General features: G+C 39.1%; 1 protein-coding gene across 8 annotated transcripts in view; it reads left to right on the forward strand.

The window, feature by feature from the left end:
* The window catches only part of LOC112643385 (zinc finger protein 577-like), a 46,409-nt gene extending 31,423 nt beyond the window's left edge, over nt 1-14,986 (forward strand). For all 8 annotated transcript variants that reach the window (XM_049108285.1, XM_049108291.1, XM_049108280.1 and 5 more), the window contains 2 exons: nt 7,923-8,018; nt 10,672-14,986. In XM_049108285.1, coding sequence (XP_048964242.1) covers nt 7,923-8,018; nt 10,672-12,299 — 1,724 coding nt within the window. In that variant the 3' untranslated portion in view covers nt 12,300-14,986. The remainder of the gene's footprint in view (nt 1-7,922; nt 8,019-10,671) is intronic.
* Nucleotides 14,987-15,873: the final 887 nt, after the last annotated feature.

The raw sequence follows: 15,873 nt of genomic DNA on the forward strand, positions 1-15,873 counted from the left end.
TTCCTAGGTATCTTATGCTTTTGGGTGCAATTGTAAATGGGATTGACTCCTTAATTTCTCTTTCTTCAGTCTCATTGTTAGTGTATAGAAATGCCACTGACTTCTGGGCATTGATTTTGTATCCTGCCACGCTACCGAATTGCTGTATGAGTTCTAGCAATCTTGGGGTGGAGACTTTTGGGTTTTCTATGTAGAGTATCATGTCATCGGCGAAGAGGGAGAGTTTGACTTCTTCTTTGCCAATTTGAATGCCTTTAATGTCTTTTTGTTGTCTGATTGCTGAGGCTAGGACTTCCAGAACTATGTTGAATAGCAGTGGTGAGAGTGGACATCCCTGTCTTGTTCCTGATTTTAGGGGAAAGGCTCCCAGTGCTTCCCCATTGAGAATGATATTTGCTGTGGGCCTTTCATAGATGGCTTTTAAGATGTCGAGGAATGTTCCCTCTATCCCTACACTCTGAAGAGTTTTGATCAGGAATGGATGCTGTATTTTGTCAAATGCTTTCTCTGCATCCAATGAGAGGATCATATGGTTCTTGGTTTTTCTCTTGCTGATATGATGAATCACATTGATTGTTTTACGGGTGTTGAACCAGCCTTGTGTCCCAGGGATAAATCCTACTTGGTCATGGTGAATAATTTTCTTAATGTACTGTTGGATCCTATTGGCCAGTATCTTGTTGAGAATTTTTGCATCCATGTTCATCAGGGATATTGGTCTGTAATTCTCCTTTTTGGCGGGGTCTTTGTCTGGCTTTGGAATTAAGGTGATGCTGGCTTCATAGAACGAATTTGGAAGTACTCCATCTCTTTCTATCTTTCCAAACAGCTTTAGGAGAATAGGTATGATTTCTTCTTTAAACGTTTGATAAAATTCTCCTGGGAAGCCATCTGGCCCTGGACTCTTGTGTTTTGGGAGGTTTTTGATGACTGCTTCAATTTCCTCCCTGGTTATTGGCCTGTTCAGGTTTTCTATTTCTTCCTGTTCCAGTTTTGGTAGTTTGTGGCTTTCCAGGAATGCGTCCATTTCTTCTAGATTGCCTAATTTATTGGCGTATAGCTGTTCATAATATGTTTTTAAAATCGTTTGTATTTCCTTGGTGTTGGTAGTGATCTCTCCTTTCTCATTCATGATTTTATTAATTTGAGTCTTCTCTCTCTTCTTTTTAATAAGGCTGGCTAATGGTTTATCTATCTTATTAATTCTTTCAAAGAACCAACTCCTGGTTCTGTTGATCTGTTCCACAGTTCTTCTGGTTTCGATTTCGTTGAGTTCTGCTCGAATCTTTATTAACTCCCTTCTTCTCTTGGGTGTAGGATCTATTTGCTGTTTTTTCTCTAGCTCCTTTATGTGTAAGGTTAGCTTTTGTATTTGAGTTCTTTCCAGTTTTTGAATGGATGCTTGTATTGCGATGTATTTCCCCCTTAGGACTGCTTTTGCTGCATCCCAAAGATTTTGAACGGTTGTATCTTCATTCTCATTAGTTTCCATGAATCTTTTTAATTCTTCCTTAATTTCCTGGTTGACCCTTTTATCTTTTAGCAGGATGGTCCTTAACCTCCATGTGTTTGAGGTCCTTCCAAACTTCTTGTTGTGATTTAGTTCTAATTTCAAGGCATTATGGTCCGAGAATATGCAGGGGACAATCCCAATCTTTTGGTATCGGTTCAGACCCGATTTGTGACCCAATATGTGGTCTATTCTGGAGAAAGTTCCATGTGCGCTTGAGAAGAATGTGTATTCAGTTGAGTTTGGATGTAAAGTTCTGTAGATATCTGTGAAATCCATCTGGTCCAGTGTATCATTTAAAGCTCTCGTTTCTTTGGAGATGTTTTGCTTAGAAGACCTATCGAGTATAGAAAGAGCTAGATTGAAGTCACCAAGTATAAGTGTATTATTATCTAAGTATTTCTTCACTTTGGTTAATAATTGATTTATATATTTGGCAGCTCCCACATTCGGAGCATATATATTGAGGATTGTTAAGTCCTCTTGTTGAATAGATCCTTTAAGTATGATATAGTGTCCCTCTTCATCTCTCACTACAGTCTTTGGGGTAAATTTTAGTTTATCTGATATAAGGATGGCTACCCCTGCTTTCTTTTGAGGACCATTCGAATGGTAAATGGTTCTCCAACCTTTTATTTTCAGGCTGTAGGTGTCCTTCTGTCTAAAATGAGTCTCTTGTAGACAGCAAATAGATGGGTCCTGCTTTTTTATCCAGTCTGAAACCCTGCGCCTTTTGATGGGGTCATTAAGCCCGTTCACATTCAGAGTTACTATTGAGAGATATGAGTTTAGTGTCATCATGATATCTATTCAGTCTTTGTTTTTGTGGACTGTTCCACTGAACTTCTTCTTAAAGGGGAATTTTAAGAGGCCCCCTTAAAATTTCTTGCAGAGCTGGCTTGGAGGTCACATATTCTTTTAGTTGCTGCCTGTCTTGGAAGCTCTTTATCTCTCCTTCCATTTTGAATGAGAGCCTTGCTGGATAAAGTATTCTTGGTTGCATGTTCTTCTCATTTAGGACCCTGAATATATCCTGCCAGCCCTTTCTGGCCTGCCAGGTCTCTGTGGAGAGGTCTGCTGTTACCCTAATACTCCTCCCCATAAAAGTCAGGGATTTCTTGTCTCTTGCTGCTTTAAGGATCTTCTCTTTATCTTTGGAATTTGCAAGCTTCACAATTAAATGTCGAGGTGTTGAACGGTTTTTATTGATTTTAGGGGGGGATCTCTCTATTTCCTGGATCTGAATGCCTGTTTCCCTTCCCAGATTAGGAAAGTTTTCAGCTAGAATTTGTTCAAATACATATTCTGGCCCTCTGTCCCTTTCGGCGCCCTCGGGAACCCCAATTAAACGTAGGTTTTTCTTCCTCAGGCTGTCGTTTATTTCCCTTAATCTATCTTCATGGTCTTTTAATTGTTTGTCTCTTTTTTCCTCAGTTTCCCTCTTTGCTATCAACTTGTCTTCTAGGTCACTCACTCGTTCTTCCACCTCGTTAACCCTCGTCGTTAGGACTTCTAGTTTGGATTGCATCTCATTCAATTGATTTTTAATTTCTGCCTGATTAGCTCTAAATTCTGCAGTCATGAAGTCTCTTGAGTCCTTTATACTTTTTTCTAGAGCCACCAGTAGCTGTATAATAGTGCTTCTGAATTGGCTTTCTGACATTGAATTGTAATCCAGATTTTGTAACTCTGTGGGAGAGAGGACTGTTTCTGATTCTTTCTTTTGAGGTGAGGTTTTCCTTCTAGTCATTTTGCTCAGTGCAGAGTGGCCAAAAGCAAGTTGTATTGGGAAAAAGAGAAAAAGAGAGGAGAGAAAGACGGAAAGAAAAGAGAAAGAGGAAAAAAAAGGGAAGAAAAAGAAAAAAAAAACGAAAAAAAAAAAAAAAAAAAGGGAAGAAAAAGAGAAAGAAAAAGAAAGGAGAAAAAAAGGGGGTGGGGGAAGGAAACAAATCAAAAAGCAAAACAAAACAAAAACAAAAACAAAAACAAAAACAAACAAACAAAAAAAAGAACCACCGGGGAGTATCTTCTGATTCTGTGTTCTTTAAGTCCCTTGGCTTCTCCTGGAAGTTGTCCGTCTAGCTGGTGTTCTGGGGGAGGGGCCTGTTGTGCTGATTTTCAGGTGTTAGCAGTTGGGGGAGCTGCTGTGCCCCTGCCTGGTGCAGGGCTCGGTGGGGGTTGTTTGCCCCGTGAGGCCGCAGGAGGAACAGCCCCAGTGGCGGGGCAGCTCTGGAAACCTGGATTCAGCTCCGGCAGGAACTCCGTCTGCAGGGCCTGGAGGCTCCGGGGCGGGGCCGCTGATGTGCTCAGCTGGGGCAGGAGCGTCCTCGCTGTCCTGGGCCCTCCCGGCCTCTGCCTGTCCCGGGGGAGGCCGGATCCTGGGCTGTGTCCCGGCGCCCTGTGCTCCGGAGCCTGCGCTGGTGGATTCGCGCTCCCGGGCCGCGCAACCCCCTCCGCGGAGCTGCCGCCCGAGCCCCTCCGAGCTGCTCCTGGAACCGCGCAGCCCCCTCTGCACGGAGCCTCTTCCTCTGCCCGAGCCCCTCCGAGCTGCTCCCGGGGCCGCGCAGCCCCCTCCGCGGAGCCGCCCCCGAGCCCCTTCAGCTGCTCCGGGTCCCGCCGGGTCCCCCGTGCGCGCTGCAGCCCTTAGGGAGCTCGGCGCACTCTCCTGGGTGCGCAGTTGCTGTTACTGTCCCCGGGAGCCCGAGGGCATCCCCGCCCTCCTGGGTCCTGCTCCAACTCCCCGTGAGCCCCTTTCTCCCGGGAAGGTCGGTGCAGCTCCTGCGTCTCCGGGACGGGGCTCTCCTGTCCTGGGGACACTCGCCCCGGCCTCAGCCCGGCTCCTCGCGGGGCCCCTCCCCCTTGGAGGCCTTTGTTCCTTTATTTCTTTTTCCCCGTCTTCCTACCTTGATAGATGCGCGACCTCTTCTCACTGTAGCATTCCAGCTGGTCTCTCTTTAAATCTCAGGCCGAATTCATAGATTTTCAGGATAATTTGAAGGTTTTCTAGGTAGTTTGGTGGAGACAGGTGATTTGGAGACCCTACTCTTCCGCCATCTTGCTCCTCCCCCCGGTTTTTACATTTTAAGTCTTGAAATCTGTTAGAGTTATGCTGTCCTCTTTTCTTCTTCAGCATTGCCTTGGATATTCTAAGTCTTTTGTACATCCACATACATTTTAGAATTCACCTCTATATTTCTTACCCTCTCCTTTATGTAGCTCATCTATTTGCATTTGGGTTTTTTTTTAGGTCTCTCTTCAAATATACTAATTCTTCATCCATATCTGTTCAGCTATTAAATTGTCAATCAGGTTTCCAATTTTAGTTACTATATACAGTTGATTCTTGTTATTCACAGTAATTATATTCTGTAAAGTCACCATAAACAAATTACCAAATATTGAACCATTGCTCCTAGGGGAAATATGGGTTAAATTCCTGTGAGCAACCTGGGTACAACATTTTCATCAAACAATGCATAACCTTGCTTTTTGTGTGTGTGTTTATATTTAAAGATACCTTATTTAACATATTGATTTATTAATATAGAACTCATGACCAACTGCATTATAACTCATGGCCAAACATATATATTTTCTCCATAAGGGACATCACTGCTGTCTTTCACTTAGGAACATTAAACAGCCCTTCAGCTCCATGCTTAGGGACCATTTTAAACAGCAAATCACCAACAAAAACCATAAATATGTGGAAAAAAAATGACACTAAATAGACCATTAAAAGGAAACTTGTTTACAGTATGAGAGCGGAAACAAGGCAGAAAGAATATCATTTTGTTCAAACTCAGCTGGGAGCATGCATGTGGGGCAACTCCATTTACCCATGACTCAAACTACTCAATGCTGCCAGCAAATGCTCACAAAAAGTGCTGTGATTATTGATTTCGGGGGTACAAAGAAATTTTAGCAGGTATGTGAATTCATAATCAAATCTGTGAATAGGGGCTCCCGGCTGCCTCAGTTGGAAGAGCATGGTATTCTTGATCTGGGGGTTGTGAGTCTGAGCCCCACATTTGGTGTAGAGAATACTTAAATAAACTTTTAGGGAATCCCTGGGTGGCTCAGCAGTTTGGCGCCTGCCTTTGGCCCAGGGCGCGGTCCTGGAGTCCCAGGATTGAATCCCACGTGGGCTCCCGGCATGGAGCCTGCTTTTCCTTCTGCCTGTGTCTCTGCCTCTCTCTCTCTCTCTCTGTGTCTGTCATGAATAAATAAAATTTTTTTTAAAAATCTGCAAATAATGATGATTAACTATATAGTTTACCCTTGAATAACGTGAGTCTGAACTGAATGGGTCCACCTGGATTTATTTTTTTTTCAGTAAATACAGTACTATAAATGTATTTTCTCTTGTGATTTTTCTCAATAACTTTTCTTTTCTCTAGGTTAGTTTATTGTAAGGCTACGGTATATAAAACACATAAAATATGTGTCAGTCAACTGTTTTTAGCTAGGCTTCTGGTTGACAGTAGGCTATTAGTAGTTTTGGGGGAGTCAAAAGTTATATGTAGATTTTCAGCTGCTAAGGGGGTTGGTGTCCCTAATCCCCAATTATTCAAGGGTCAGCAGTGCTTTACTTTTTAAATTTTCTACTGGTTTATATACATCTGAATGGTCTTTTTTTAATTTTAAAGATTTTATTTATTTATTTTAAGATTTTATTTATTCATGAGAGACACACAGAGAGAGGCAGAGACACAGGCAGAGACACAGGCAGAGGGGAGAAGCAGGCTCCATGCAGGGAGCCTGACATGGGACTCCATCCTTGGTCTCCAGGATTACGACCTAGACTGAAGGTGGCGCTAAACCGCTGAGCCACCAGGGCTGCCCTAAAGATTTCATTTTTAATAAATTTCCACACCCAATATGGGGCTGAAACTCACAACCCTGAGATTAAGAGTCCTGTGTTCTTTTTTTTTTTTTTTTCTTTTTTCTTTTTCTTTTTTTTTTTAAGAGTCATGTGTTCTAATGACTGAGCCAGCCAGGTGCCCCAGAATGGTCATTTTAATATTTCATTCTTTCTGGGGCTCCCAAATGGCTCAGTAGGTTAAGTAAGTATCTGCCTTCAGCTCAGGTCATGATCTTGAAGTCCTGGGGACTGAGATCCACATTGGGCTCCCCACTCAGAGGGAAGTCTGCTTCTCCCTCTGACTCCACCCTTCCCTCTGCTCATGCATGCAAGCTCTCTCTCTCTCTCTCAAATGAATAAATAAAAATTTTAAAAATATTTCATTCCTTCCACATATTCTTGGGTATCTTATCTCTCATTATGTTAAAAAATATTAATAATCCTGTGCTGATAATTACTCATGTACAGTCATTTTATGTCTGATTCTATGTTCTTTCTGTTGATACATGTTTCCCTGTAACTATGTACGGTGATGAATGCTAACTAGACTTACTGTGGCAGTCATCTTACAAATATATTACAAATCATTATGTTGCACACCTGAAATGAATGTGTATCAATCATACCTCAATAGAAATAAATGAAAGGTGGTAGGATTTAGTTGAGGAAAAAAGATAAAATCACCTTGAGGGTCAATAATTGCTGTGTTTTTATATTAGTACATAGTTCTCTATCTTTTATGTAGATATTAAAAGTATCTTTAAACAAAACAAAATTTTTCAAAATATATTTTTCAGATATTTCTATTTCAGGGATACATTACCTATAGGATTTAATGGGCATACCTTTCAGAAACTTCTAATTTATTGGATTAGTTGATAATTAAGCATACGATTGCAATAGAGTGTTTAAATTGAAATATATTTGATGTATAACTTACAACATGTTGATTTGACACATCTTATAATATGGGAATACAGATTTAATGGCATTTTACTTTCCATAATGAATAATGAAAACTATTACACAAAGTCATAGCCTTTGTAAGTTATGGTAAAAACAACCAGTACATACACTTAGAGGTCTGTTTCACATCAGTAATGATTCTCACAAACTGAAGAACAATGTGTTATAGGGATTAACATCATTTAAAGATGTATCTGTGAACTTAACCTGGGAAGGGTGGCAGCTACTAGGTTCTACTCAGAAGAATCTATACTCAGGTATGTTGTTGGAGAATTATAGCAACCTGTGACAATGGTTAAAGATTATTACCGTGTGTCATTCAGAATGTCACAGACAATAGCCTTTCTTTTTTCAGTTGCTTTGGCTTCTAAAGAGTGTTAAGATACTGGACTTTAGATTATAGGCAATAGATTCTTAGTCTCTCTTCTGTTCCCAGATAGAACTTACGTGCTCTGACCTTCAATAGATCTTTAATCTGTCAAGGTGAAAGTATGTCAATTCCTGAGACTTTTGTGGTCTTCCTAGATAACCCCCATAAGTCCAGTTATAAGTGTCCAAGTCTTTGTCATTTCCCATGAACAGGCTCTCCAGCTACCAAGCCAGAAATGATCCTTAATTTCAAGCAGGGAGAAAAGCCATGGAGCGTAGAAGATGAAATGCATTGTCAGTGCTTTTCAGGTAAGTGAACAACTGAGAACAGAAAGATGTAAGATTTGAAAGTAACATAGTTGGCCATGAAGGGATGACCTCTTCCAGCTGTGTTTTAACAAGGCCCAAACTTTAAAGGTCATTACAGATACCTAAATCTTTACTGATGCTCTCATTTGCTTGGTGTTTCAAGGGTGATGCACCTCATTTTCTCTCTTTGGATTGATTCAGGTCCAGTAAAATGTTTTCTGTGCAGCTTCCAGACCTTCTTATCCTCTTCTGATTCCTCTCTGGCAACGTCCCTTCCTGTTATCTCTACAACTCTTGTTTTCACCCCTTTAATCTGATCAAGTGATATAACAATTCTTCTGTTATCATAGAAGCCTTTTTTTTTTTAATTTATGATAGTCACACAGAGAGAGAGAGAGAGAGAGGCAGAGACATAGGCAGAGGGAGAAGCAGGCTCCATGCACTGGGAGCCCGACGTGGGATTCGATCCCGGGTCTCCAGGATCGCGCCCTGGGCCAAAGGCAGGTGCTAAACCGCTGCGCCACCCACGGATCCCTCATAGAAGCCTTTTATCCTGAGATCAGGTTTTTGGACTTCTGTGGGCTGTGTGAAAATGCATCAAAACAAGCTAGAAAGTGGGAATGTTGACCACAGTGGTGTTCTCTAAATATGATATAAGAGCTTTGGGAAAGTTTATTGTTGCATCAAGAATTAGAGAAGAATCAGTAATAGAGGATAACCAAGCTTATATTTAAGTGAGAAGCTGAGGATTCTTCATTCTAACCTGCCTCCCCCAGATATTTGTTCAAGACTTACGTTGGCATCTTTCTTTGGTCATTGTTTGCACCTGATGGATGGACTTTCTCCATTCTCTGGGCATCTTCAAAAATCTCCAGAGCAAGAGAGCATGAAGTTTCATCCTTGCCTATTTCTATCATTTGTTCCTAGTGTGGTTTCATTCATTTTCATGGCCTTAAGAATACTATTTGTATGCTGATAAGCCCCAAATTTCTGTCTCCAGGCCAGACCTCCTTTTATCTACACATATTCACCTAGATATTTCATTTCTGCACCTGGAAATCTGATAACTACTTCAAATTTCATGTCACTCTGGTTCCTCTTCTCACTTATACCACAAATCCTGTCCATTAACGAATGTAGTCTGTATTTTCTCCTTATTGAATCAGGAGATCCCCTACTCCTTTCTGTAACTATTTTTTCACCTAAGCCCCAATATCCATTGTCTCTTGCCAAAGTTATTATAGTTTTCTTGAAAAATATTCTGGCTTCTTTACTCTTTTTTTAAAGATTTTATTTATTTGTTCATGAGAGACACACAGGGAAAGGCAGAGACATAGAGGGAGAGGCAGGTTCCTTGCCTGCTGATGTGGGACTCGATTGCCAGACCGGGATCACACCCTGAGCCGAAGGCAGGCACTCAACTGCTGAGCCACCCAGGCATCCCTCACTTCTTTACTTTTGCTTCTTTATTTTCTCCACGTGATAGCCAGATCTTTGGGTCTTATTTATTGTTATTTTTCAAAAGTAAGTAATAGAAGTCAATTTTTGTATCCTCTCACCCCCAAAATTCATGAACACAAAAACTTTAGAAACATCTGGATTTATAAAGACATCAGTCTCTAATAATTATCTGGGCGCAAAAGATAAGCCATCATATGGAAAGAACAGTCTTCTGAGTTGGAAGATAGAGGGAAAGATCTAAAGTATAATTCAGGAAAAATGCTATATACCATAGCAGGTCTTTGCCAATTTTCACAAGTACAGTCCACAATCCTAAAAATAGTATTTGTGTCACAATACTTGAGACCTTGTTAGTGTGATAACTGATACATAGGATGACATTCTTAAGGTAAAAATCAGGACATGTTCTCTCTCTCTTAAATGGCATCCTGTTACTATTAATAATATCCAGATTCCTTCCAGGATCCTTCTACATGTGAGCATTTATTGACTCCTGCCTAAATTTATGCTTACTTTTTTATGTAAAAATATTTTTGAAGTATAACATACACACACAAAAATATACAGATATAAGGATACAGCTCAGTTAATTTTTACAGTCAGAGTAGCAGAGTACTGTGCAGAGTGCCATTGTGTGAACATAAAACAATTTGTCCCTTCAACATTCGAGCTGTTATAAGTAATACTCCTATATATCCTTACATAAATGTCCTTTATATTTTTCTCCTTTTGAAAATGTTTATTTCTGAATAGTTTAGATTTAGAAACCTCAAAATTATACACAAATATTTTACACATTCTTTAGATTTCCCTAGGTGGTAATATTTTACCACATTTGCTTTATCACATTCTTTCCACCTGTTATTCCATTTACACATATACACATGTACATAGTGTTTTTCTGAACTCTTTATTCCTAAATACTTAGGTGTGTATTTCATAGAAACAATTTTTCATATACCCAAAATAGTTTTAAAAATCATCAAAATCAGAATATTGACATTGATACAGAACTATTACCCAATCTACAGAGCTTACTCAAATTTTACTGATTGTCTCATTAGTGTTTTTTATAGTAAATAGAAACAAATATTTTTCTAGACTTTTCCTTAGTATCCTGCTCATTCTGTAGCAGGTACACTGGCTTTCATTCGAATGACAAGGCTCACTAATTATTGCTCAAATGCTTTAGGTAAGAAACCATGTGGATCCAATGAATGTGCGGTGAATGCTTATGAACCCCTCATGACCATGTGTCAGAGAACTCATGCAGGAAAGAAATCCCATGAATGCTGTGATTGTAGGACAGCCTTTCCCAGCAAGTTAAAGGTAACTATTTATCAACAGACTCACACAGGAGAGAGACCATTTGGATGCAATCAATGTCAAAAACCCTTCATTACAAAGTCAGCACTCATCTGTCATCAGAAAACTCATCATAGAGAAGGGAAGTCCTATGAATGCAGTAAATGTGGGAAAGCTTTTCCTTGGAAGTCAAAACTCACTTTACATCAGAGAACTCATTCGGGAGAGAGACCTTTCAGATGTAGAATATGTGATAAAGCCTTCATGGTTCAGACACATCTGACTGTACATCAGAGAACTCACACAGGAGAGAAACCATATGAATGCTCAGATTGTGAGAAAGCCTTCTCAAAAAAGGCCCAGCTCATAATCCATCAGCGAATTCATACAGGAGAGAGACCATATGGATGCAGTCAATGTCAAAAAGCATTCATTACAAAATCAGCACTCATCTATCATCAGAAAACTCGTCATAGAGAAGGGAAATCCTATGGATGCAGTAAATGTGGGAAAGCTTTTCCTTGGAAGTCAAAACTCACTTTACATCAGAGAACTCATTCGGGAGAGAGACCTTTCAGATGCAGAATATGTGATAAAGCCTTCATGATTCAGACACATCTCACTGTGCATCAGAGAACTCACACAGGAGAGAAACCATATGAATGCTCGGATTGTGAGAAAGCCTTCTCAAAAAAGGCTCAACTCATGATTCATCAGCGAATTCATACAGGAGAGAGACCATACGGATGCAGTCAGTGTCAACAAGCCTTCATCCAGAAGTCAGATCTCACTAATCATAAGAAAACTCAGCATGCAGTAGGGAAATCTCATGGATGCAGTGAATGTGGGAAGATTTTGTCCTCTAAGTCCACTCTCATTATACATCAGAGAACCCATACAGGTGAGAAGCCCTTCAAATGCAGTGTGTGTGACAAAGCTTTCACATCAAAGGCACATCTTATTGTCCATCAAAGAATTCATACAGGAGAGAAGCCCTATGAATGTTTGGACTGTGAGAAAGCCTTCTCCACTAAGGCACATCTTATGATTCATCAGAGAATTCACACAGGAGAGAGACCATATGGATGCAACGAATGCCAACAGGCTTTCATCCAGAAGTCAGGTCTCACTAACCATTTGCAAAATTGTCACGCAAGAGTGAAATCTCACGGATGCAGTGAATGTGGAAAGGTTTTGTCCTGTAAGTCAACTCTCATTATACACCAGAGAACCCATACAGGTGAGAAGCCTTTCAAATGTAGTATATGTGATAAAGCCTTCACAGCTAAATCCTATCTCACTGTACATCAGAGAATTCATACAGGAGAGAAACCATATGAGTGCTGTGATTGTAAGAAAGCATTTGCTACTTTGTCAACTCTCATTGGTCACCGGAGAACTCACACAGGAGAAAGGCCCTATGGATGCAATGAATGTCAAAAAGCCTTCTTTCGGAAGTCAGCTCTTCTTAATCATCAGCAAACTCAGCATAGAGGAAAATTCTCTGTGCAATGACTATAGAAATGTGAGAAATAGTTTTTGGTTAGTCCTATATGTTCAGAGAACTCATATAGAATAGAAATGCCATGAATGCTGTGATTATACTAGAACTTTATGGAACTTCTATAGGAAATGAATGTTGTAAGCCTTTCATCTGAAGACTCTTCCCAGTATACCACAAGGGATCTTACCAAAAGAGAGAAACAGAGATGCAGTGATTGTCAAAAATTTCATTTGAATTTCAGAGGCTATGTATTTAAGAGGCAACACTTGTGGATGTAGTGAAAGAGGGAAAACATTCTTTTCAAATCACATTTTTATACATTAGGGTGTTCATTTGGGGGAGGGACCTTGCAGATGCAGTGAGTGCAGAAAAGCCAAGAAAAATCACATCTTGTTGTACATAAAAATTTTAGGAATGTTGTGATGATGATAGCATTCTCTAGAAAGTAAAAACTCTTTTACCATCTTGTACAGGAGAAAGATCCTACAGATGCTATGAATATCGTATGGTCTTTCTAGTTAATGCATATCTTCCTTACATCAGCAAACTCATGTAGGAGGAAAACTCTATTCATGTATTAAAATGTAGTAAAAGCCTTCATCTGGATGTCAAAGCCACTAATTTTCTGCAAACTCATATAATAGATAAATCCTTTGGCCCCAAAATTCTTTGCATACCAAGAAAGAAATGTCATTAATTGCAGTGATTATCTAAAATGCTTTATTTACAAAAAATGCTTTGTTTACAATTCAGAGCTTTTTAAAATAATTTTGTATTTTATTGAACAGATCTAAATTTCACATTTTCTGAAATGTAAAGCAAAACCAGGACTTTAAGAATGTAGAATAGTAAGGAGGGTGAAGTCATATTCACACATTTAGTGAGTAGTAAACTAGAAAGTACATAAAACTTTGAGTTGGAATCAAAGGAAAACTTGTTCAGGACTGAAGGAAGGTACTTGGTTTCTTATTACAAAAATCTCCCATTGACTGAAGGCTACATAAATAAAAAAGTGTCAGTTTATGAGGAAGAAAGACCCTCTGAATTGCACAAAAGCCCATTAGGCAGGAAAATTGGCCAGGATAGAAAAATGTGGGCTGTGGGGGCAGGGTTATGGAGGGAGGCCAAGGCTCAGATCCAGGACCTGTAGGTAGGAGCAGGCTGAGAAGAAGTCTGGAAGTAGAAGTTAGTGCAGATCTTTCTAATTGCTCTCTAACTCATGTAGCAGAGAAATCCTATTCTCTGGGAACAATTTCCAGGTTCAGTTAAGTTATGAAATCCTTAAGGAATCATACTGTATATTATAGAAATACTGTGATTATGGTCACTAAAAATGCTTTCTATGGAGGATTGGATATCATTAAACATCATAAGCTCTACACAGCAATAAATGTGGCAAAAGCATCAATGATTGTGTTTTATCTTTGTATTTCTGGATTTGTTTCTTTACATCTGACTGTATCTTCAATTGTGACGCATGTTATATTTGATGGAATGTCATCATTTAGTTGTTACTACTTTTCTATGTTTGATGGCATTTTAGATTTGGGTAATTAGTTAAATTCAAAACTATGTATAGAATGAAATTATTTTGTAAGGGCTTAACATAAGTGTTTTAGAAAGGATTCCAGAGAATATTCTACTATAAATATTAAATACTTTCACTGCAAATATGATGCCATTTGAATATATGAAAAAATAAGAATAAGTTGAATAGTGATAAGGGTATGTAGGGGTTATATTGTGGACTACACTATATAACATGGACTTTATGTATTTGACTTTATTACTTTTTGGAATTACATGAAGGAATATAATTTTTAGGGTTTAATAAATTCTCAACATAGACATAGAATATTAGGTAATAAAATTTCACGTAAACAGGAATGTTCTATTTCCTTATAAATCAGAATGTCGGGATCCCTGGGTGGCACAGCAGTTTGGCGCCTGCCTTTGGCCCAGGGCGCAATCCTGGAGACCCGGGATCGAATCCCGCATCGGGCTCCCGGTGCATGGAGCCTGCTTCTCCCTCTGCCTGTGTCTCTGCCTCTCTCTCTCTCTCTCTCTCTCTCTCTGTGACTATCATAAATAAATAAAAGTTAAAAAATAAATAAATAAATCAGAATGTCTTGTAATAGATAATTTGACTCAATAAGAATTCTAAAGAATTAGACTGCGTAAGTTTGCTCTCCTTATTTTTACTGTCTTTTGTAATGTTTCTGCCAAGTGTGATGATCCATCACTCCTTGAAACCTCCTTATTTCTTAAATATGCAAAAGTGATAAAAGGTTTACATGAAGTACTAAAAAATAAGCAACATATGAGATGAGAGGGGAGAAAAGACTTGAGTTCATGTGTGCAACCATGTATATTTATTGCAAGTGCTGTATAATGCAGGAACTTTGAATTTATTATGAAAACGTATCCTGGGAACTAGAAACATTTTCTCTGTTAGCATTTCCTAAAATGCCCAATATTTACCAATATAAAAAATAACATTTTATGGTGCCTGGGTAATCAGTCAGTTGAATGTCTGCTTTTGGCTCAGGTCATGATCCTGGGGCCCTGGGATTGAGCCCGACATTGGGCTCCCTACTCAGTGGGGAGTCTACTTTTCCCTCTACCTCTCTCTCCCTCTGCCTCTCTCTCTCTCATGTGCTTGCTCTCTCAAATAAATAAAATCTTTTTTAAAAAATAACATTTCAGAAATTTGAATTCTTGAACATAGCTTGAATGGAAAGTGGTTCAGTTGCCTTGGAAAACAATTTGGCAGTTCCTCTAAAAACTTAAACATAGGATTATCATTGACCCTGGAATTCCACTCCCAGCTATATTTTCAACAAAATTGAAAGCAGGTACTTCAGTACTTGTACATGAAATGTTCACAGCAGCACTGTTCACAATAACCAAAAGGTGAAAATAATCCAAGTGTCTGTCAGTGAATGAATGGATAAACAAAATGTGGTGTGTGTGTGTGTGTACAAGTGAAGTGTCGTTAAATGTTATAAGCCTCAAAAAATGATAAGTGAAAGAAGCCAGACACAAAAGATCACATTTCATATTCCTGTTTATATGAAATGTGCAGAATAGGTAAATCTTTAGAGATAGAAGGCAAATTGGTGGCTACCAGGGCCTGAGAAGAGGACACAGAGACTGAGTAATGGTTATGGGTTTGTTTGTTTTTTTAGAATGATGAAAATATTTTGAAACTAGGTGGAGGTGATAATTGCATAATATTGTGAATGTAATAAATGTCACTGGATTGTATACTTTGAAATGCTAATTTTATATTATGTGAATTTTTACATCAATAAAAATATATTCAAAAAAGTATCATTGCAAGAACTCTGGCATTCAAAATACAGATAAAAATCAACATTTATTTATGAAAAAGATAACTGCTTAGCAAAACAGACATAAATACATCTTCAACTTAATAGATACTAGCTACCAAAGCTGGGCAGTGAATATCACATCTAATGATAAAATTTTAGAGATGTTCCCTAGTTGTCCAGCAGTGAGGTCTGCTGCAACTTTTCTCCAGAACATTCCTGGAGATCTTAACTAGCACAGTATGACAATAAT

The sequence above is a fragment of the Canis lupus genome, chromosome 1, assembly GCF_003254725.2.
Source record: "Canis lupus dingo isolate Sandy chromosome 1, ASM325472v2, whole genome shotgun sequence".
NCBI classification, from domain to species: domain Eukaryota; kingdom Metazoa; phylum Chordata; class Mammalia; order Carnivora; family Canidae; genus Canis; species Canis lupus.